The 24,609-nt window shown below is 42.2% G+C and overlaps 1 protein-coding gene across 7 annotated transcripts in view; it reads right to left on the bottom strand.

Moving 5' to 3' along the window:
* Golga3 (golgin A3) overlaps positions 1-21,465 on the bottom strand; it is a 49,277-nt gene extending 27,812 nt beyond the window's left edge. The window contains exons 1-9 of one of the 7 annotated variants that reach the window (XM_052754847.1): positions 21,218-21,465; positions 20,881-21,036; positions 16,327-16,640; positions 13,823-14,095; positions 9,876-9,988; positions 7,809-8,455; positions 7,122-7,233; positions 4,483-4,789; positions 573-775 (exon numbers count right to left, since the gene is read on the bottom strand). In XM_052754847.1, coding sequence (XP_052610807.1) covers positions 573-775; positions 4,483-4,789; positions 7,122-7,233; positions 7,809-8,455; positions 9,876-9,988; positions 13,823-14,095; positions 16,327-16,462 — 1,791 coding nt within the window. In that variant the 5' untranslated portion in view covers positions 16,463-16,640; positions 20,881-21,036; positions 21,218-21,465. The other 6 variants (XM_052754848.1, XM_052754846.1, XM_052754849.1 and 3 more) reach the window with 6 other exon arrangements.
* Between the last annotated feature and the right edge of the window lie 3,144 nt (positions 21,466-24,609).

The following is a 24,609-nucleotide window of genomic DNA, read 5'->3' as shown; positions in this document are numbered from 1 at the left end:
GAAGGGCGGGGGCACCAAGAAATCAGCCCTTCACACCCGAGATCATGCAGTTTGGACATGACCTACACTGGAGTTCCCATTTAAGGTATAACTATAAACTAATAACCAAATCCTATTGGATCACCACTTGTTCCAGAGACAATCAAGGCCTAATTTGGCTCACAGTGTCTTCAGGAGAGGAAAGATCAAACTCTGAGAAGGACTACCTTGCCAAATTCTCTGTCATACAAGAATAACCACAAGAAAGATTCAGAGCACAGAGGACAGGATGGGAGAGCCTCAAGCCCTGGAAAGGTCAAAGGAAGATTTATCCTTTGGTTGAAGGGAAGGCATGAGAGGCTCTTGTAGAGGAGGGGTGTGGCTATGACGTAATCAGCAGACGCTAAACGAAAACGTATCTATGAAATCTAAAACCAAGAACACCCTTTCCCCCATTTTGGTAGCTTTGAATGTGTGATCCTCTTGTCTCAGTCTTTAGAGATTTGGATGCCATCACACTCAGTTTAGAAACATCTTTGCAATGCGGGGGAAAGCACATACCATATACCTGAAAGGAGTTTCCTGCACTATACCTGGATGTGGGCCACCTCTCCCTGCAGCCTGACCCTGGCCTCCTGGGCCAACGCAAGCTGCTGTTGGTACCACTGCCGGGCATGCTGCAGAGATGTGATTTCAGTCTGTGATGCTTGTAGCTTGCTGGTCAGTGTTGTGCGCTCCAGCTGTACTTGGTGGAGCTGACTCTGTAGGGCTGCCATCTGCTGCCGAAGGTCATGCACTGAAAGTAAGCAAGCACAGCCAACTCAGACTAACCAGCACTAACAAAAGCCACAGCTGAGTGGTCATGTGACCTGAAGTTGAAGTCTACAGAGAGAAGCCTGCAGTTGCTGTTGGTTATGAATAGTGGCCATGTCCTGTAGAGTCACCACAAAAACAGACAGATAGGGGGTTCCTTTGTGTCCCTAGACACAACAGTTCTATTAGATGATGACTATATCTGTTTATTTACCTGTGATTCTGTTTAAACACACCTTATTTAATATCTCCTGAATTATTATCTACTAATATTTCTCTATTATCTACTAATTATTCACCCATCTTTTTTTTATCTTATTTTATATTTATCATATATATATAATAATTATCTTAATTATTATGAATGACTATAAAGCTCATGGCCAGCAGCTCTATGTAAGTCAGCTACCATGTCTTAGCAAAATTTCTGTAATAAACTGTCTTCTCCACAAAATAGCTCAGAGCCTCCTCACATACATAATATCAGCATTTGGAGTCATTTTAAACAGCAAAACTACCCTCCAAGAAGGCCCAAAATTGGACATGTGACATTAAACAGATAAAAAAAGGACAGTTGTTAACAGTCTGAGCTGAGGGTAAGACTGAGGGTAAATGAGATCTGAGTACCACCCTCTTCTACAGAGTTGGAAGAACACACATCAAGTAACACAAATCTTAATTAACCTGGCCATGTCTGTGAAGAATCATGAGAATCTTATGAGTAAACCTGGAATTACAAATAAAGTTAAGCTGGGAAGAAATTCGTTATAGAGTCTACAATGACCAAAAACCAACTATGTATCCCAGAAACTTCCATGTCGCCGTGGTTCTCATCTTTGAGTACCCAATGACATCAATTTGCCATAAAGAAACAACACTGGCATCATATGGTTGATTCTGCACTAGTGCCTACTGGTCTGCCACATGGTCAACTCAGCATGAGCAGGGTAGGAGGAAAGTAAGATAAATTTAAATTATATCCTGAATTTAGGAAACTACTTGTCTTTCATTTCTTTATTTTTATATGGTTGCAGGGACTTGCTAAGTCGTCTGGGATGGCCAGAGCTTTTGATTTCTTTGATTAGCCTTCAAAGTAGCTGGGACTAAAGTTATGAAATTATGTGACACTAAACCTGGTTTAAATATTTTATATGAGAGAGAGAGAGAGAGGTAGGTGACCAGTTTGCTGGATAGTTTTATGTCAACTGGATACAAGCTAAAGTCATTTAAGAGGAACCTCAATTAAGAAAATACCTCTTCCTCATGGTGGTGGCACACGCCTTTAATTCCAGCAATCGGGAGGCAGAGGCAGGCGGATCTCTGTGAGTTGGAGGCCAGCCTGGTCTACAGAGTGAGTTCCAGGAAAGGCTCCAAAGCTACACAGAGAAACCCTGTCTCAAAAAGAGAAAAAAAGAAAAAGAAGAAAATAAAATACTTCCATAAGATCAGGTTATAGGTAAGCCTGTAGGGCATTTTTTTAATTACTGATTGATGTGGGAGTGCCTAGCCCATCAGGGTAGTGCTACTCCTGTGTTGGTGGTCCTGAGTTCTATAAGAAACAGGACTGAGCAAACCATGGGGGCAAGCCAGTAAGCAGCACTCCTCCAAGGCCTCTGTATCAACTCCTGCCTCCAGGTTCTTGCCCTGTCTGAGTTCCTGTCCTGACTTCCTTCAATGATAAACAGTGATGGGGAACCATAAGCCAAATAAACTGTTTCCTCCCCAAGTCATGGTGGCTCATCACAGCAATAGTAACCCTAACTAGGATATCGTGGTTCAAGCTTTTTAGCTTACCACGTGGGAGATGGGAGGCAAAAGGATCCACTGTTCAAGGCCATCCTCAGTTACCAAGCAAGTCCAAGGCCAGCCTAAGCTACATGAGATCCTGTCTCAAAAAGAAATAAAGAGTAAGATTGTTTAAGAGAGTTTGTGATCCGTTATATGCAGTGCTTCAGTTTCAAAGTAATGAGAACTCAAAAAGGCAACAGTGTCCCACATCCAAATCATACACAGAAATCAGCTACAGATCAGTATAGGAACTTCTGTACTAGACACACTAAGCAACTCATCACAAGTCCATTCTGCTAGCTCTTGTATAATATTAGAGGGACCTGCCTTAATATTATACATTCCAGGGGCTCAGGAGAGAGAACCACAAATGGCGAGGACTATTTTCAGGAAAAAGAATCTCAGCACACAGAGCTCTTAGTCCAGTCATTTATTCTTCCAAATCTTCTTCTTCCTCCCGTACCCTGGGAGTCCCAGTATATATACACTTACAAGCAGTAATCCCTTGACAGTGCAAAACCAGGCTTCCAGGGTCAAACGGAGGGGTAATAAGAATCACATAGAGAGGTTAATTATCATTTGCAATCCCAAAGGGAAGTGACCAATGGGGAAATGAATTGACTAAAGGCTAAATTCAGGTAATATCTAAGAAGAGGGATCTTATGTGCTCAACTATAATCTTAAATGTGATTGGTAGAAAATGTTAAGAATCTCTAAGTTGCTAGGTCAATGGGAGAAAATAAAACTGCCTTCTTTTTTCCTGTGGCTCCTATCTGTCCAAGCTATCTGCCGTTTTTCTGCAGGGTAGGAAAAAGTGTGCTCGGTCACTGGGCAACTTGTGTATAGCTAGATGCCTCTGGTGATAGTTAAAGAGAGCTCTGGAACTGGAGGTAAGATTTGGGAAAGGAGGAAGTTAAGCATAATTGGCACATCTGCCAGGCCTTCTCAAACAGGTCGTCTGGACGCTTAAGAGAGTACAGAGTTGTCTGATAAGGTATTTCCCTCCATCTGGGGATGGACCTGGCTGGATGCTGCCAATGACGGTAATTACAGGGAGGCTTGAACTGCGGTTCTTGCTGTGCATAGCTGGTAGCTCAGGTTATCTAAATATTCCTTTAGTAGAGGGGAAATGGTGCCCAATAAATGATGGAAAAGCTACAATAGCACACAAGTAACTCATAGCAGAAAACGGCTGATAATCAAAAGCCAAATATCACCAAGGCTCCTTGAACCTCAGCTTGACCTTCTGGGATAGCAGCTTATCATTGTTCTCCTTAGGTCATATAGCCTCAAAGCCCCAGCTGAAACACAAAGACTGCAGACATGATCCTCCACTGCACTGGACAAGAGCCTCACCTAAGAAGTCTGTGTTTTTTGTGTCCTGAGGTTTCAATCTCCTGACCCCACTTCTCTTTGCAACTCCTGTTCAAATAATATCCTCTTAGTGTCTGTTGGTATCAGGGTTTGACTTAGGTGAAGACAGAAAGCAGGGTATCTCTATGAATGACCTCTAGATAAGCCCTGAAAGTTACAGACCAACACACTGAACAAGGGGTCACTAATCAATAACATAGGCATAACTCTTAAATATTTAAGATACATTTTAAATTAGTAGGAATAAATGTAGAATAAACATACAGCTCAACTACCCCCAAAACACTGGATTTAGGGGGGAAAAAAGAGTAGAAAGGATTACTTCTAGTGGTCAAAAGTCCAAAGTCAATTTCTGAGATTAGATTACCTACTTTAAGCAAAAGCATAGACTCTTAAGAGTTCAGCCAAAATTCTATTTACTTTAGCAATGTAGAGACTCTCTGTATTAAATGTTAAGCTAACATGAACCTGAAGATTCATGACATCAGTTACGAGATCCAGACATCACATTTGGGTTGCAGACCTTACCTGTGTTGTCCTTGCTGAGGATGTTTCTCTGCATGTCCTCTACTTTGGCCATCAGTCTCTGATACTGCTCCTCGGCCACTTGCAGGTCATTGTTTGAGGATGCCAGGCTAGCATTTTTAGCTTCTAGCATGTTCTGCAGGTCAGTCATGGCCCTCTCTAGATCCCAGCATGATTGCTTCAAAGTGTCCACTTCAGAACTAAGGGAGTCCTGCTTCTGCTGGCTGCTGTGGCTGTGTTCCACCTGTGCCTGCAGCCTTGTGCTCAGGGCAGCAAGCTGGGCCTGTAGCTCAGCTTTCTCTTGAAGTGCCTGAAAATACCCCCAAATGACCATAATGGCATTCAGAAAAATAAGTCACTCTATCCACTGTTTTCACAAGACTGCTGAAACTTATTACATTTACAATTAGTGGGACAGAGGAAAATGAGTTTTACTTAAAGCACTCTATCCCAAAACCAGTCACTTAAACATGACAGTTAGCTGTCCCCCATATCAAACAAATTGGCGGATCCCTAAGAGATAAAAGCAGTCAGATTCTGATTAATGAGGAAAATGGGCTCAAAACATCTCCAGAAAAACACTGCTACTGTAGAAATTCAAGGGGTAAGCCATAACACAGATACAAGAATGGCACTGAGTAGTTCAACAACAATGCCACAGGACAGAGCATAGAGAGCAAACAGGCCCCAGGAACTGCAAAGAACAGTGATGAGACAAGTGAGGGCTGGGAGTGTTACTCAGTGGTAGAGTGCCTGGTTAGCATGCAACAGGACCAGAATTCAGTCCCTAGCACCACAAAAGGGAGTTTGATAAATAAAAAATTAAAAAGACAAATGAAAGACAAAGACCCAGCCACCAACACATTCTACTCATCCCAAGGCTATCTAAGAATATGTAAGGGAACTCAACACACTCAAGAAAATTGTGAAGATAACATTTTCAGCAAACAGAACAAACTCCAAAGGAACTGAAATAAATCAATAAAATTCAACAAGATTTTATTTATTTGCAGTATTAGGGATTGACCCCAGGGACTTATGTATGCTAGGCAAATGCTCTAACGCTGACCTATACTCCAGGTCAAGAGGACTTTAGAGCCAGTATAACTGGCATCCACATAAAACTGCCAGAGATCCATGTAGCTCGAGTTTCACAGGACCCACTTCACAAAAACATTAGAAAACAAAGCAAGTGAAGAAGCAAGGGAAGGTGCTTAGACCAACCTAAGGACTGAGTACACAGAGGACACATAAATGTAGGTGATCAAACAGTGACATTCCGAGTTAGGAGAGAAAACTGTGTACAACCAAAAATTACTCTTAAAACCTCTGATATCACCATGGAAGACTGTTTTATATAAAACTAAACTAACTGGCTTCTGCCTAAGAAATTTTTAGCATGACACATGTACTTAGCAAGGCAATTTCATCTCACCACACATGGCTTCTCACACTGTAGTATGTGTTCACAGCCTCGGGTCAGGCCTTCGCTGTCTCAGTGTGTGTGTATGTTCTCTCTCACAAAACATAAAGCTGAACTCCCCTCAACAGACTCAGTCTAAACTATTGGCAGAAAGATAAAAATCTAGTTCTCTGCTATTAAGAAACAAACAAGCAAACATATAAAACAAGCCAGGCATGGTGGCAAAGGCCCGTAATCCAAACCATTGAGAAGTACAGGAATGAAGATAAAGAGCTCAAGGTTATCCTTAGCTCCATAGCAAGTTCAAAGCCAGCCTGGGCCACATGAGAATTGGCTCTAAACAAACAAACAAATAAATAAAGTTTTGTATAAAACAGTAAAACCTGAAAATTAAGGAATGGAAAATCATTTTTTAAAAAAATTAATTTTATGTATGTGTATGTGTGTATACACATGGGAGAACCCACAAAGGACAGAAGAGGGTATGCTAGATCCCCGAGAGCTGAAGTTATAGGCAGCAGTGAATCACCTGTAATGGATGAAACAATCTTGGGTCCTCTGGAAGAACAGTAAGTACTCTTAATCACTGATCCATTTCTCCAGATCCCACCCCCCATAATGAAAACAAGATATAGTAAATTAGTATCAGACAAAGCAGACCCTGGACTAGCAAGGCTGCTTAGCAGGTAAAGTCATTTGCTTCCAAGCATGATGCCCTTAGTTTGATTCGCTAAACCAATATGGTAGAAAGAACAAACCAACTCGTGCAAGTTGTCTAATCTCCACATACATGCCACGGCAGGTGCACATCTACCCTTACCACATACACAAACACAAATAAATAAGTAAATATAATAATCTTTAAGAATTGGAAAAAAAAACTATTAAAAAGTAAATGCAGAATTGTAAAAAGTACTAATGGGGTCAAAATGAAACTTTTACTCTATCAGAGAAATGAAAAGCCACCAGGAGAAATTAACTATCACAGAGTCTCAGGTATATTTAGGACATGCTCTTGGCAAATTCTGATGGAGACAAAGGGAAAGAGTGAATCATAAATAAACTAACACAACTTTGTATGAGACCAACACACCCTGCAGACAAAATGAGTAACATGGACAACTTGGCTGATGAATTACACTTAAGGGTAGCTATAAAATTATGCACAGCAATCTTTTCAAAGATTTGGCTCATTAAGCAACAGTCAAACACTCCTTACCTGACTGGCTTCTAATGACAAAGCCTCCAGTTGTCCTTCAAGTCTCATTTTTTCTTTAAGAACCTGCAACATTTCATCCTGTGTTTCAGCAAGAGAGCTCTCCATGGACACACTAGGGGTCAGAAGTATAAAGTCAGAAGATGAGAACAGGATAGCTGTTAATCCTTTATCCTTCCTTATATTGTCCAATTTCTACACACCCCTTCTGCTCCTCCCGTTTTGTTTTTTGGGTCTTTTTGTTTTTGCTTTTTTAAAAGATAGAGTCCTTCGATTATATAGGAAATATACAGGTCCTCTAAATACACAGGTCCTCATAGGGACCTGAAACTCCCTATGTAGTATAGACTGACCCTGAACTTACGATTCTCCTGCCTCAGCCCCCTAAGTGCTTGGATCATGAGTATGCACCACAAACACCCAATATACAAGTAAGAAGCCTTAAGCAGTGAACTGAATCTTACTTTCATGCTCTGGAAACAGGAGTTTGTAAGCACCTGGGAAGTCTTAAGAGATAGGTCTATGTAAACTGAGAAAATGGATGCTCTTTATAATGGTTTAGATCTAACTCTACTTATAAAGTGGTACAGCTGTGTGTAGGTGAAAAGCTAATGTGAAGATTGGGCGGCATTAGCAAAAACACATGGCACAACAGCTGTTCAGAGTCCAGAGTCAAGTCCACTGCCTTACCTGCTGCAGATGCTGTCTCTGCGGCTCTGCACCTCCCCGTTGACTTCTTGGTTCTGATCCTGGTGCTGGGTTGCTGCAGCCTGTAGTACATCTTTAATTGAAGGAAACTGGCCCATAGCCTCAGCAGAAATCTCCTGGCCATCAACCATATAAGCTGTTCCTGGTGTGCCCACATTAACCAGGGCACCACAGGCCCCTCTTGCAGAGAAGCTGCTGTGTGAGGAACTGTCACTTTCATTTCCATCAGCCTCCGACACACTATCCCCAGTCAGTGAGGCACTCTCTACACGGTTATCAGTCTCAGATGATGGGCTAACCTCAGATACAACTGACGTGCTGCTTCTACTCTGTTTCAGGGAACCTCCAACAGCATCAGCAGTGGAACCAAGGCCTCCAGAGTTACTTAAATCTTCAGTTCTATAGTCAGCCAGAGACCGAATCTTGCTTGACTTGGAACTCTTTTTCTCCTTAGAATGTGCCAGCAGCCCTAAGCTGCCTACCTTGGGCCCTCGAGGAACACTGGTACGCAGGAAGGAATACTCTTTTGTCACAGCTACAGTACTGGCTCTTGGCAAGTTTTCTGGATTTAACATGAGCTCAGGATCAAGTGTACTAAAAAGTTTCATTTTTGTTGTCGGTTGACTGGACTGAGAAGCAAACAAAAGTATAAAAATATGATTAAGATTAGCAAGCAGTATTCTAAAACTGTCATCCAGAAAGCATGCACAGATGAACATTCTGTCTAGCAATGGCAGTCTGCTAGGCCCTTAGAATGTTGGGTGCAGCAGATCTTCTGATTCTGCCTCTTACCACTCAGGCTGCATTGAGTGACCAGACTTGACCATCCCTGGGCCTGAAGCACACCTTTTAATAGCCTTCACTTTAAAACATTTTAAAGCGAGTCACAACAAATCTTGCTCATTGAACTTTAAACTTTCCTGACTATTGTCCTGGTTAGCTTCTCAGATATAGAAAAAAACATTTCTAAAAAGTCCTGTTGAATTAGATCTACTTTAGTTTTGAAATTATTCAAGAGGTAATGAGCATCTTTATTCGTATCTGCTTACATATACCTCAGCAAAGACATATGGTACCCTTTCTTGTGGGGTGAGAAGGATGTTGCCACAGGATCTCACAGTCCAGGCTGACCAAGAACTTGTGATCCCCCTGCCTCCATCTTGGTACTAGGATTATAACTGTGCCACAAGACCAAACTATGTGGAACTCTTGCTCCATTTTAAACACTGTTTATTATCATTTTAATTCCCAGCTATTTTTACCATTTTTATTGTTGTTGCAAATTATCTTTTCCAAATGGCAGGATAATTACTGATTTTTCCCATTAATAACTAGAATAATAAACAGACAATTCCCTAAAACCAAATTACACCTAGTAATGGTTTTCAGCTGATTTTTCAGTCTTCCAAGGCATCAACCCACAAATAACACCAATTCCTCTGTTTGTTAGTGTTTCTATTTTTTACATCATTATACTAGCTAGAAATTCCAAAATGACTAAGTGATTGATATTTGAGATAAACGAAAAATTCCAGCTATATATGTCAACATAACTTTCTTTAAAAATTCTTCTTATTTTATGTATATAAGTGTTTTGCCTACATGCCTATCTGTGTACCGTGTGTATGCCTAGTGCCCTTGGAGGCTAGAAGAGGGTGTCGGATGCCTTGGATCTGAAGTTATTGAGGATTGTGAACTGTCATGTGGGTGCTGGGAATCAAACCCAGATCTTCTGGAAGAGCAAGTGCTGTTAACCACTGAGCTCTCTCTCCAGCCCCAGCATAACTTTCTGTTATAGGAAAATTTCAATCCTGTCATTCTAGCAAATTAATGTAATCCCAGGGCAGGGACATGGGGAGGATGACAACCATCCCAAAGGCTGCAGTTCAGCATGTGAACAATAACTGCTAGGAAAGAACATAAAGGCCAAGGGTAAGAGATGGAAAAACTGGACAACTCAGATGTGGACTACACAATCCTGAAATAAACAAGGACAGTATTTGTAGAACTCAGACTTGCTCAGAACTCATACAGATCCCAGAGACTCACCCTCTCCCGCTGGCGCTTTACTCGGTATTGTATCAGTTGTTCTTCCAGGCGCTTCCGGGCCTGCAGTCGGACCTGCTCCTCCTTTTCCAAGGGCAATGAAGAGGCAGTGGAGCCTGCAAGGGAAGTGACCACTGAGAGGTTGATAGGGAGCAGGCACAGAAAACAGATTGGTTGTTTTAAATTTAGTCACCAGTATGTTTTAGCTTGTAAACCACACACAGCCACCTATATCCCATGACAATTTCCAGAGTGAGACAAAACTGAGAACCACAGCCACTTCGTACAGATAAGATCTGCCTTATAAGTGATACAGTACCATGATGGGCCTCTTCTCATAGCAAAAAATAAATTTCCTTATGAGGTTACATTCTCAGATTTCCTCAATTGCTATAGTAACACCATATAAAAATCAAGAGCATAATTAACTGTACTTATTCAAACACTGTCTGTTTAATAAACAAAATGACTGGTTAGTTTTGCTGCAGCATGTAGTGCAGAGTGAAGACCTAAAAGGCTCTGCCTTTGAGGGCCAAGGGCAGGCTACATCGACTTCCTGACAAATAAGCTCAAATCTAGAACTCATACTCAAAGACAGTAAGCACAAATGGAAACTTTTAAATCAAAAAATGATTTAAAATATTTAAAACCCAACCTTTTAGGGGGTGAGTAACCTAAAGTTATTGCAGTTGCAAGACCAAGACAGTCACTCTCACCAGGACTGGGTTTGTGGTTTAATCTTAATAACCGAAGATGTGTCTATGAAACATCAGCAGAGGGCTAAGAGGTCAAAAAAGAGGAAAAATGCAATAGTTTAACAATCTTTTATATACATCACCCTCTTCAGACATGAATTCTGAAGAAGCAACATTTTTTTAAAGAGATGTTCAAAAAAAGTCTGTAAAACATGGACAGATACCAAATTCATTAGGAACTCACCACTGTGGTTAGCAATCTGTGCACTGACTTTTCACAGAGCTACTGTAGTTCAAGTGGCTTGGCCATATGCATGACAAATTCAAGGGTTCTGGCCATTGCACAGATGCCACAAATCAGCAAACAGACCTGGGTTTAAATAACACTAAAGCTCCATGACAAGCTGTGTAAGATAGAGCTCTAGGTCTGGATGACAATAAGAACAGATCCATACATTGTCACTAGGTGTGAACTCCCTAGAACTGGGGAGGTAAGATCAAATATGTAAGCTCATTTTAAAAATGCATAACTTTATTTGTTTGTTTATTTATTGGAGAGGTGGGAATGTGCAAGTTCCTGGAGAGGTAAGATCAAATATGTAAGCTCATTTAAAAAATGTGTAATTTTATTTGTTTGTTTATTTATTTGTTTATTTATTGGAGAGGTGGGAACGTGCAAGTTTCTGGGGAGGTAAGATTAAATATGTAAGCTCATTTTAAAAATGTGCAATTTTATTTATTTATTTGTTTATTTATTGGAGAGGTGGGAACATGCAAGTTCCAGGGCATGCTTGTGAGGACCAGGAACAACTTGCATGAGTCATTTCTCTTTCCATCATGTGGGTCCTGGGAATTGACCTCAGGTCCTCGGGATTCATGGCAAATGCCTTTACCAGTTGTGCCATCTCATCAGACCTTAAATTTATTAATTATTTTTATTCTCTATGTGTATGGGCAAGTATATGTTATGGCATGAGTGAAGAGGCCAGAGGACAACTTTGTAGAGTTGGTCCTCCCCTTCCACCTTTACATGGATTCTGGGGAATCAAACTCAGGTCATCAGACTTTGCATCTTTATTCACTGAGCTACTGCCTACCTACATCTTAAATGCTGGCACATTTTCAGATTGTCACATTCAGATGTCACAGCAGTGACAAAATGCCAGTGAAGAAAAAAGCAAATAACTCCAAACATGACAGTGACAATTTAAAAAAGAATGTACCAATGTCCAACAGATAAAAGGATGCTCAAATCCTCCGGTAATTGAAGTAAAACAATGAATCAACCTCACCATCATGTATTAAAAATAATGAAGCATGGGTATGGTGGTACATGCCTGTGGTCTCAAACTCCTTGGAAAGCTGGAGTAGAAGGATTACTTGAGTTTAAGAAGAGGATGCTAAAGGCAGGCAGTGGTGTACAACTTTAATCCCAGAACTTAGGAGGCAGAGGCAGGCAGATCTTTGTGAGTTTGAGGCCAGCCTGGTCTATAACAGGATAGAACAGCCAGGGCTACACAGAGAAACCCTGTTTCAAAAACAAGACAAAACAAAAACAAACAAACAAACAAAGAAGCAGAGGCTAACCTAGGAACACAGACCTCATCTGGAAAACTAACAAAAGTGGGTCCATTTCAGTGCTTGGGAGCCAGAGGCAGGTGGATCTCTGTGAGTTTGAGGCCACTCTCATCTTCATAGATACTTCTAGGTCGGTTAGGGCTGCATAGCGAAACTCTCAAAAACAAAACAACACAATGAAAGAACAAAAGTGGACGCAAGTCTGTAATCCCAGTAGTTAAGAGACTGAGGCTGGAGAATCACAAACTCTAGGCCAAAGACTCTCAGAAAAAAAAACAAAAACGAAACAAAACAAAAACTCCAAAAACAAACAAAAAAAAATCACCAACAAAAAACAATATCCCACCCCACCCTCCAGAATAACAGTAACACACACATACAAAAAAAAAAAGGAAAAGAAAAAAGAATGTCTATACATTGCAGTGGGGGGCAAGTGTCTTCACCAGTTACTGGCAATAGGACTATGTGGGACAACACTAAACACCTGCTTGATCCACAGAGAAGCAAGTTTAATGGCCCAAGGACATATGTACCAAGATTCTAGCTGTAACACTGCCCATTACGGCCAAGGATTAGAATGTATCAGGAAAGCCAGGTGGTGATGGTCCATGCATGCCTTTAATCTCAGCAGTCTGGAGGCAGAGGCAGGTGAATCTCTGAGTTCTGAGGCCAGCCTCAGAACTCTACAGACAAAGTTCCAGGAGAGCCAGGGCCATATAGAGAAACCTGTCACCAAAAAAAAAAAGTGGGGGGGGGGGGGCGGAGGAGAGCAAAAAGTAAAAGAAATGAAACAGGTAACAGGGAGCAGCCAACACAAGCTGCCCTGGGTAGTGGGGAACCATTTCCACAAGATAAAACCACATGTTTTAATCGTGTAAAATTATTTAAACAATAAAATCCTACTTTAAAATTACCTTTTAAAAAGTTTTATTTTTAATTTTGTGTGTGTGTGTGAGAGAGAGAGTGAGAGAGAGTGAGAGAGAGAGAGAGAGAGAGAGAGAGAGAGAGAGAGAGAGAGAGAGAGATTTTGAGTGCAGATAACCACAAGTGTGAGAAGAGGGCATCAGATCCCCTCGGGCTGGGATTACTAAGCTGCCTGATGTAGGTGCTGGGAACCAAATCTGGGTCCTTTGCAACAGCAATAAATGCTCTTAATTGCTGAGCAATCTCTCGAGCCCCTAAGATTCCTTTTGTTTTGTTTGATTATAGGGGCCTTGCTAAGCTGCTCAGGCTGGCCTCAATTTTCAATCCCCCTGCCTTAGTCTTTCACAAGTAGCTAATTACAGGCATATAAACTTCACTTTTAAAGACAATGATGAAGTCTGGCTATGTTTATATAAGCATGCAAAGGATCTTGTGAAAATCTGGTTTACCAACTTAAGACAACCCCTGCCTGTTTGCTGGCCACCCATGAAGAATGACATGTGAGGTGTCTTTGTCAAGGAGTCTGATGCCGGTGCTAGTACTGGATGGAAGAAAGTTCCAACATCCAGATGTACTTATACTCTTTAAAGGGAAGCTACGTCATTAAGATGCATCCCTCTGCCTCCCCCATTGAGTACTAAGATAAGACAGGACAAGTGAGGACTGCTCACACAGGAGCAGTCAGGCACTGATTCCAAGTAGAAGACGCTGATAGCAAGGGGTGGGAAGAGTCCAGAGGGAATGGATGCTTACACAGTTGCGTTTCTTGCATGGGAAGACTGAGTCTGAGAGACTGCAAAGCTTCTTTTCTAACACTGCCCTCAGCACTAGTTCCCTGAGACTTCCTTAGGTTGTCATGGAAACCATCCACACCTGCAGAGGCATCAGGTCCCACTGGGCTTGCTGTGGGATCAAGAGACAACGGAGGGTCTGGGAACTGCCCGTTCTGACAGAGGGCCTCCTGGCTGGATCTATCTGGGCTTCCTCCTTCCCTAAAAACTCTGTTGTTTACCTCAACACTGGCATCTGGAAAGAGAGAGAAAGCGTGTTAGACAGTATCTGAAAAAGTTGAAGTCATTTCCAGACACACAGCTATATGTAAGTCCCATGAACATAGCATCTCCATATTTTATAAGTTGTTTTCTCTGACTCTCAGGAAACAGGTCCCATACCTGTCTTGGGGCAGGGAGACTTGGGGCAAAGTCTCAAGTTCTCACCTATAAGTTAGCCTCACCCTCCACACTATGACTATGGTATTTAATTCATGTTTCCTCCCCACTTAAATACAAAAAATTAAAAAAAAAACAACTTTGAAAGTCTATTTTTTTAAGTGTGGTGTGTGTGTGTGTGTGTGTGTGTGTGTGTGTGTGTGTGTGTGTGTGTGGTTGTGTGTGTGAGATTGGGGGGGCATGGGCTTAAAATAAAGCTGAGAATTTTTTAAACATGTACAGATGATAGTAGGGCTAATCAGAGTCCACGCTCACATTTTCAAGGGCTGATTTCAAAGTAAATTGAGAATATGTTCTCCAAAGAGGAAGATAATCAAATCAGAGTGATTCTACAAAGGTGAACAGAATCCAAACTTTGTTTTGGCTTCATGAGTAAGGGTTAGGTATTATAAAAACTCTATTCACAAGCCAGGTGTGGCTGTTCAGGCCTACAATCCCAGCATTTAGGAGGTACAAGCAGGAAGGTCAAGAGTTCATGATCATCCTTAACTATATAGCAGGTTTGAGGACAGCCTGGCTCCAAGAGACTGTATCTCAAAAGCACTAAAAATTTTAAAACCTAAGTTTACCCACAAGGACTCTGCTCATGGCCCAAACTCAGCCTCACTCACTGCCATTACTATACAAAGAACTAAAACATAGTTCTTCCTCAAAAGATAAAGGCTTCTCAAAATTAAGTCAAATTTAGACTTTCTTCTCCCTTCCCCTGGTAGGTAAACCATGTATCAATAAGGAGGTAGGTAGCGTCCATCCTAAGGAATTCTCAGGCTCAATGACCTAAGATCTCACAGGCACTAATATCAATGGGTACCAAGATATATCCCAAAGGCATGTAGGAAATACCCCCTGCTTTTTATTTTTGCTCAAGCCAAGTAAAAACAGGGTTGTTATTTACAAATAAAAGTTCTTGCTACTCACTGACATGCCTCCTTGAAAAAGAAAGCCAAAAATAGGAAGTAGAGCACAAAAATCCTCAATGCCCAAGACATGTTTGCTGTAGGACACAAGATGGCCCCACACTGTCAGCTTTACTAAAGAATACAGAGATTCTGGTCCCACTCTGTCACCCTTTATTAAAGGCTGCAGGGAATTCTGCATTTCAGATACAAGTTACAAGTGGCTAATACCACTTTTTGATATGTAGATTGCTAAACAAAATGAGTTTTGAGAAACACATTATACCTTAAAATCTAAAAGCAACAAGATCCAGTATGTATGTTTCCAAATACAAGTTTAAATATATACATCATCATGATTAGTAGATAAAAATGGCTACATCCACTTACTGGATGTTCACTAGGCAAAAGGGATTGAATCAAGGCTTCACACGTGTCAGAGAAGCATTCTACCACTGAACTACATTCCACCTCTTTTGGCATATTATATACATCACTCCTTTTAACCTTCACAACTACCCTATACATAGGTTCCATGAATCTTCCTGAGTGGTAGATCTAAGTGGTTACACACATCACTTAACATTTACAACTACCCTTTGCATAGGCACCATCAATCTTCCTGAGTGGTAAATCTAAGACATGGTTCCATGCAAGAATCCATTTTCTCGGGCATGAATACCAGTACCTGCCTCACCCACTGCATGTTAACTTCTTGAACATCATTTTATAAGATCTATAGTGCAATTTCTGTTAGAGAACCAGTGCATAGTAATCTATCTTTTAAAAGTGCATATTGCATTGTAGTTCCTGACTACATGGGGTATGAGAGTCAACTGAGTTACTACTGATGCACACACAACCCAGCAGCTAACAGAGAAACATGATTCAGGAATCCTAGACCACTAATCAGTTTCAGTTATTGAAACTTTGGCACCCAGTCAACCAGAAAGTTAGAATTTCAAGCACTAACAATAATTTGTGCTTGATCTAAAGTTAGTGCCAAATGAAGATATCTGTAAGATAACTAAAATACTCTAAGAGAATGAAAAGTTCATGTCCCCTTCCAAAACACCAGCTGACCACATCTTGAAAATGAAATGCTAGGGTATAGAATGACCTGTTGACTTACATTGAGCTCTGTTTGGTTGGTCAGACGGTAGTGTCAGTGAGCCCAATGTCTCCAGTGAGGCTTCAGGGCAAGAAGAAATATCACTGCTGGACTTGTCTTCCCAAACGCCATCCTGTTTAGCTGATGCACCATCCATGGTCAAGGCAGCCCAGACTAAAAAGACTCTGAGGAGCTAGAAGTGACTCTGGATTAGGTTTGGTTTCTGCCATCAGCAACAGCACAGAGCTTCTAAGAAGGATCCTACTCTGTTTTCCATTTTCAGGGCTTAATGTCTCACAAATGGCTTGAAGTCAAACCAAGTAATATCATGATTCCTGATAAGAGGAAGAAAAAAAAATCCATTATGAAACATAATTTGTTAGATTTCAAGTAACAGTTACAAGGCTCTCAATTTGTATAGAAAACAAACACAGATTTCCACACCACGAACAATCCTTGAGCACCCACAATATCCTAGGTTTTGAGGGTAAAATATCAAACCAGCCACACCTTAGCCCTTTCCTAAGGAACTGAGTGTCTCTCCTGGTGCCAGTTACAGGAAGTTCTACCACGAATGATTTTCCAAGGTTTTTAAAAAGAGCTTGTAGTCTGTTGTAGTTGAACATGTGCTAAGAAACTGAACTTTAAATTTTATTTAAGTTAATCCGAATTTAAATAAGCATTTGTGGCCAGCAGCTTATAAACTAGACAGACCTAGCAGCTCATAAAACACCTGGAATGGCCATGCCCAAGGCCAAAGCTTCTACTAGGCAATTCTACCCCTGTAAGCTATGCAACTCAGATCTAAAGGAGTGAAAATTAAAGAAACAGTTGCCAAAGGATGAGGTAATAATATGCTAGATGAGGAGATCCAAAAGGGAGATCTAAGGACACACAGAAAGATAGCTAACTTAGAATATGGGCAGAGGGGGCTCTTACGGCAGGTGACCATCCACTTTTCCCCATTAGGATGATCAGTAGTCTTCTGACTCACTATGGTAGACTAAGTTTAGGAAAATATAACTTCACCTTAAATCTGGCAATTAGTTACCAACTCTGAAGTGTGCTGAGGATACTTATTCCTTATCTAAAGGTAAGATTTAAATATGAGCTTCCAGGCATACTGTAGGAATGTTGGTATCTATGTTCTTCAGAATAAGTTCCATATTATTCTTTCTGTTCTATGCTTAACATGTTTCATAGCAAAATAACCTACATCCCAAGCTCACAAATCACACTACAGTGGAATGTGGTGGCATATGCCTTTAATTATAGCACTCAGAGGAAGTCAGGTGGATCTCAGAGTTTGAAGACAATCTGGTCTACATAGTGAGTTTCAAGCAAGCCTGGGCTAAAGTTGAGACCCTGTCTCAAAAATAAAACAAAACAAACAAAAAATTCACGTTGAAAAATTACAGGTAAGAAGCCTCACTAACAAGGTGTGATGCCAGTTCAACAGTAGGGCTAGCATACTGACGCCTGTCACTGCAGACACATGTCCTCTGACTCCATCTGTTTTCTGTGACTGATGACCACCTGTGAATGAGGGAACTCACCAATGATATGGTCAGCTCAGCCTAGCAACATAGCGAATGACTAGTATAAGTCTAAAATAGGACAAATACAAAAAAGGAGGGCAACTAAGAAGTCCCAGAGATAATATGCTCAGAGGCAAACAGTGACAATTCCCATAACTTAGACTATCCATAAAGACAAACATTAGCCAAGAATATTAAGTTCCACTGATTATGTAATTTGGTGGCAGGTGTATCAGGTTGTCACAAACTAGAAACCATCACATATTCCCCTCTTTATCCTCCTTACTCTGATTTTGTGCTGAGCAAGAAAACTGATTCCTAAGCAGTCCGTCCTCCTTTCAGAGATAGAATGGTACAGCCTTCCAGAACAGAAGACCCCAACTACAATTGACTCTGGTTAACTCACTTAGATGGCTCCTGTTCACAGTCAGCTAGCTCCTCCTTAAGTGGATCTACAGACAAAATTTCTGGACCGTGCCAGGAGCCAGGCTTCCGACACCAGTCCTGGCTGAAGGGTAATAAACTGACATTTACTGTCTCCTCTGAATTTTGTTAAGCATGACTCATTCATACAGGGTCTCATTACCTCAGACTGCTGACAAGGGCAAGTCTCTGGGCACCAGGGAAGAAGAAGAAACAGCTGGGGCAGGGGTAGGGAGAGGCACAAAAAAGCTGTTTTCAGTAATATATACATTTCTATGGTTTTGTTTTTGTTTAAACAAAGAGTTGATTCTCATAGTTATCCTTTTGTTCTTCAGCTGTTTGGTAAATTTGATTCTTTTTGTGCATATGTATGTGCACACCTTCAGATGCCATTCAACTTGTTTTTTTGAGACAGTCTCTCTCACTGACCTGGAGTTCATCAATACAAATATGCTGGCTGGCCAGTGAGACCCGGGATCTGCCTGTTCCCACCTCCCCAGGCTTGGAGTTACAAGTGTACACGACCACACCTGGCTTTCTTACATGGGCATCAAAATCAGGTCCTCGTGCTTGAAGAGTAAGCTCTTTACTGATGGAGCTAACTTAGCTAGCTCAACTTGTTTCGTTTTGGTTTGGGATTTTTTTTAAGACAAAGGCTCAATATACAGGCCAAGATAGTCTCCAACTCATATAGATCCTCCTGATTCTATCTTTTGAATGCCAGGATTACAGTCCTGTATAACTTCGTTCAGTACACAGTTTCATTTTTAACTACTTGCACTCGCATTTCTAGATGGCAGAACAAAGTCATCACCGAGAAAGTCCCAAGATATACCTAACTTCAGCAGTTCACCTAGACTTCACATTGAGAGACTGAAATCTCAGATGCAACAGGTCTTCGAGCTTTTCCCATTTAAAGTCCATGAACTTGGTCCACAAACAATAGCTACCCTATTACTGAGGTTATCATCAATTAGACAGAAGTATAGCCAAAGAGAAATCGGGCTTCCCGAAGATGTCTAGTTGATGATATACACTATCAAATAATAGCAAATAGCACTCTGTATAAGTAAAAACCAAAGGCCAGCCTCAGGTACAGCAAGGACAAGAAGTGACAGGTTTTGAGTTAAATATGTTTGCCTCAAACCCTGACTGTTCTTCCACTTGGCTGTAAGAGATCTTGTTAAACTGATTTCTGAGCCACTCTTAGCTTATTTTCTCATCAACAAAAACATTAAGAAAATGAATACAATTTTTTTGCTAGGATGGACTACAGTAAGATACAGGATGTGTTCATGCCCTGGATAAACAGGTATAATTATTTCTTTCAACAGCTGTTCAAAATCGATAAGTGAAAGCCAAATTGAAGTTATATTCTCACTGAGAAAATAACACTATTTAAGGGAATTGGCCAAAACTCAGCTACTTTTAAATCTGAATAACAACAGATAACTTTCATTTCTTCTGCTTCTTTTCTTTTCTGGGGAATAGGGAGGAGATAGGATCCCCACCCCCCCCCCCCCGCCCCAAATCATGTCCGTGTTCATAAGGCACAGATATGTGGAGGTCAGAGAACAATTTATGAGAATGGGTTCTTTCCTTCCACCATGGGGCTTCCATAGAACTCATGTTATCAGACTCTAGAACCTTTAACCACTGAGCCATCTTGCCAATCTGCTTTTGGATTTTGAAACAGAATCTTACTATGTAGCATGGGCCTCAAGCTGGTGGAGGTCTTCCTGTCTTGGCTTCCCAAGAGCTGGTATTTCAGACATGTGCAACTACATCCAGCTTTTCCCTTTTCTTTCCATTCAAGGTACACTGTAGCTGAGAGCTACTACAGGATTATAAAAGAAAAGGCCATGAGGCATCTGTAAATGGTTTATAGTGTCCCAATGACAATAAAATACAAAGCTCTTAGCCTAACCTTGAGATTACTTTTATGTGGTTCCTGCTTATGTCTACATCCCTTAATTCTATGCCTTTTTCCCTTACCTCGCTACATTATGCACTCAGATGTACAGCTGACTCTCCATAGGGTCTCTACACTTATTGTTGGTTTGTTTGACAGTTTCTCCGTGTAAGAGCCCTGGCTGTCCTGTAATGCGCTTTGTAGACCAGGCTGGCCTCAAACTCACAGAGATCTGCCTGCCTCTGCCTCCTGAGTGCTGGGATTAAAGGTGTGCGCCACCATGCTCAGCTGGGTCTCTACACTTCTTGTTCACTCTGCTGCGACATTACTCTCAACAATTTTGCACAGACGCTAGTTGTCATGGAGGCCTGCTTTGGGTCAAAAGTCACCTCTTCCGCAGGCCTGACAAAGCTAGTCCTCTCAACAATTTTTTTTGTTTTGAGTTGTCAGTATACCTTCACTATAAAGTAGTGAGAACAGAGACCACAACACTACTATATCCTGAGACCTGTTACAAGCAGGGCCTGTCTTTCCACAGACATTCAGAAAGCGCCTGTGGAAAGGTGGTGAGCTGTTCACTTAGCGCTCTCTAGCACTGGCTCTACTGTCCATGTTCAGCAGCACCGGGAAACACCTCTGAGCACCAGAACCGAAATAATAAGTCCCCCCACAGATTGAACGACTTGCCACTAAGTCACTCACGTTCGTCATCAACTGCAAAAGGAGCAGGCTTCAAACAAGCTGACCCAAGCAGCAGTAGCACACGCTCTCAGGGCCGACCGCATCCCATGAGGTGCAGAGGGACCCCCTGCGTTTCCCAAGCCGGTACTGACACCAGCTGCGAGGCAGGCTTCCAGCCTGAGACAGTAGAAGGAAAAGCTGACTAGAGCTGGCCGCCGCTGACCCAAAGTATGCGCGACCCTCCCCGGATTCTGCATCTGCCTTGCCGGCGCATGCCTCTCTAGGCGCGGCGCTGTCCCACCACCGTCCACTACCCCAAGGCCCCGACCCTCCTCAGTGCTAGCCCCACAGCCCTCACCATCGGCGGCCCAGCCCTGCGACTCCGGTAGGACGTGGCCGTGCGAGGGGCGGGGCGCAACAGGGCACCAGTCTCGAGCAACCCCCCGGAAACAGCCTGTCCGCGCGGATTTCGTTCCGGAAGAGAGATTGCGGCCAGTAGCCACCTTCAAACTAAAGTCTGTATGGATCTTGCTCCGGGCAGAACTGAGACGGACTTCAGAAAGTGACCTTAAATTTTTTGTGGGCCTTCACCTCAGAGAAACAACTTTCAGCTTACTGGACCAACTCAGACAAAAAAAAAAAAAAAAAAAAAAAAGTTGAGCTTCCGGCGGCAGTGGCGCAACCGGGATTCGCCACGCTCCCGCCCCTCGCCGCCTTCTGACTGGTGGATAGGATGATCCACGTGGTCACACCCCCTAGGGCGTGGCTCTCCCACCCGACACCGCCTTCATGGTGGTACAGGCGATTCCAAGAGTTCGGATGCCTTGTTTGATATGCTAGCGTTATCCACGGTCGGACGCCGGACGCTAAGCCACGCGACTGCAATCCTAGCATAAGGAAGTCTGAGGCAGAGTACCACAAGCTCAAGGCCTGAGTGGACTATAGAGTAAGTTTTATCTTAAAAAGGTCTGGAATGTAGCTCAGTAGTAGGACTATTGGGTTCAGTCTCTAATATGTCAAGACATAGGAAGGGAGAGGAAGGAGAAGCAACAATACAGATACCTAACATTAAACTGATGGCACATCCATATAGAAAAAATACTAAGTATAAACTTTTTTTTTTCGTGCTACAGACTGTCCTGGACCTTGAATGTTTCAATCTATTTCCCCACCTCCAAGCTACATTCCCAACCCCAAATAAAAATTGCCATAGCTTTATTCAAGTATAATTGACATGATATAAAATTTGCCCGCGTGTACAATTTGATCATTATTTCAGTAAACTGGCAGCAGTACACCCATTTCTATAATCCAGTTTTAAAGCAATTTCATGGAAGTGGTTCTCATCCCCTTCTTTCAGCCCCAGGTCATCACTAGGTTGTTTCTGAGTGTGCTTGCCTGTACATTGCATATAAATAGGATTCATATACTATATAGCTTTGAGTTCTTTTTCAAGGTGTATCCATGTTGTACATGTTTCAGTGCTTCATTTTCATTGCTGAATAATACTCTTATTTTCTGGATATTTCCCTTTTCTGTATTCATCAGTCGATGAACAAATTTGAGTACATTGAGCTCCATACTGTTTTGCATGCAAAGGGTCTTGAGGTGAACAAAAGGACTAACAGGGTTCTAAATTTATATGTCCATGGAGTTGGGGGACCAAACCTTCAGAAACCAATACCTGGTATGAGCTGGAGTTGCAGAGTGGGAGGAGCTGCCACTTACAAGGGCAAACTGTTTATTGTCTTACTGAGGACTGCTGTGTGCCAAAGTCTTTGCCAGATGCTGTCTAAAATCCCCACTGTAAAGAAACTTACTCCAGGGTGGGAAACAGCCAACAAACAGACATACAGGACAGGAGATAATGTCAGGATAGGTGGGCAGGTATTCAGCAATCTTATGGAAATTTTAGAAAGGACCTCACTGGGCTAGTAAATGGCTCAGCAGTAAAGATACTTTCAGCACAAGACTGGCAACCTAAAAAAGCCCATATAAAGGTGGATGGAGAGAACCAACTCTACAAGCTGGCCTCTAAATATCTCTCTCTCTCTCTCTCTCTCTCTCTCTCTCTCTCTCTCTCTCTCTCTCACACACACACACACACACACACACACACACACACACACACACACACACAGAGAGAGTTTTTAAAGGACCTCTCTTATCAATCTGAGCCAGTACCTAAACAAAACATACCTAGAGAAAAGTGCTTCTGAACTCCAGTGTGCTCCCAGGTTCCTGTGAGGAAGTAAGCTTGGAACTTGCCTGAGTGGGTAGAGAGCATGTGAAGATCTAGGAGTGTTAAATATGAGCAGCACAGGGAAGGAAGGTCTACAAGGCTAGAGGATGGTCAAATAGGGTCTGTAGCAGTGGGAAGGCAGAAGTTTCAGAGATGGCAAAGGCTATAGTAATCAGAGGTAAACAGTGGCCCAGGCACAAACTCAGACTGTGAGAAGTGTTGTTTTGTCATATGGAATGCAGTAGCTCTGCAAGAGAGATGAAGGATGATGCCTGGGCTTTGACCCAAGTCACAAGATCATATTTTCTGAGATGCTGAAGACCATGAAGGCAGGCTTTCATGGCATGTCTGGGTGGTATGATGGCATCTACTCTGGAGTATTCTGCCAAAGCAAATCTGAGATGTTAGAAAGACAAGTAACACACCATCCACTCAGAGACATAAAGATGTACACACACCAGGGAGATTAGAGAGCATGGAGTACAGTAGACTAGGAAGTGTTTAAATCCAAGTGTGTATTCCCTTTGGTTTTAATACTATTTATGTAGTTCTATTGTTATATGACATTTAAACTAGTGTCTGTGTTTAATGGTACTAGTGGGGGTGGCTCTGCTATAGATCACCTGAACTTAGTGGAGGTGGCTCTGCTATAGATCACCTGAACTTACATGTGGCTAACTGTGTCTGTTGAGTCTGGCTTCTCCCACTTTGTGGGCCTCTGTTCTCCTTTCTCAAGGTGAGACCCAGCTTCTACATACAGTCTTGACAGTGTCTGAACATTAACTGTTGTGCATCCCAATATTTGAGGGAAGAGAGAAGGCAAAACCAGAGAACAGTCTCAGGGACAGTGTCTGGGTTCTTCCATCCTACCACACTTGAAGTTATAACCACACTGGATTTTGTGTTCTTTTTACTAAGTTTCAGTCTCCTAATTCTGGGCTTCTGGTGGCAACAGTTTCTGTCTCTGTTGGCTGAGCCTCACTATAGTTATGTAAGGGCCACCCTGTCTCATCACTCCTAGGCTGCCAGACCAACGCAAGGTAGGTTGTCACTAGGGTCCCCTCAACTGGCAGAAACCCACATTGGACTGCATCTCTGGTTTAGCTGTCTTTGAAGCAAAAGCCAGTTCAGGGTTGAGGAGCTGCTGGAATCCTGGTCTGATCATCCTTCACCCCACCCTACAATATCAGGTAATAAAGATGATTAAACCTGAGGATTTAATTAGCCCTTTATAATTGGGATTGGGGCTCCTTGTTTTAAACCAATTTTCTCAGTTGTAATTGGGATTCTGGCCCAATGAAGTTTTCCTGGGGTCAGCCTGGTTCCTTTAGCACTCCTAAGACCCACTTCTGGTTTGAATTTGGAACAGGAAGGGTTCCTTCTGATAGCAAAAGGAAGGGTACAACAGCTGGCAAGGCAGGGGTGTAGGCCAAGCTGACCACAACTTCAAACTGGATTACAAGGAGTGCCCCTTGCTGTACCAGGAAGCAGAGATCTACAGGACCCTG

This window comes from Peromyscus californicus, unplaced genomic scaffold, assembly GCF_007827085.1.
Source record: "Peromyscus californicus insignis strain IS unplaced genomic scaffold, ASM782708v3 Scaffold_2__1_contigs__length_46816999, whole genome shotgun sequence".
NCBI classification, from domain to species: Eukaryota; Metazoa; Chordata; class Mammalia; order Rodentia; family Cricetidae; genus Peromyscus; species Peromyscus californicus.
Note: the sequence above shows the minus strand (reverse complement) of the source record. Positions and strands in the feature narration are given on the sequence as shown.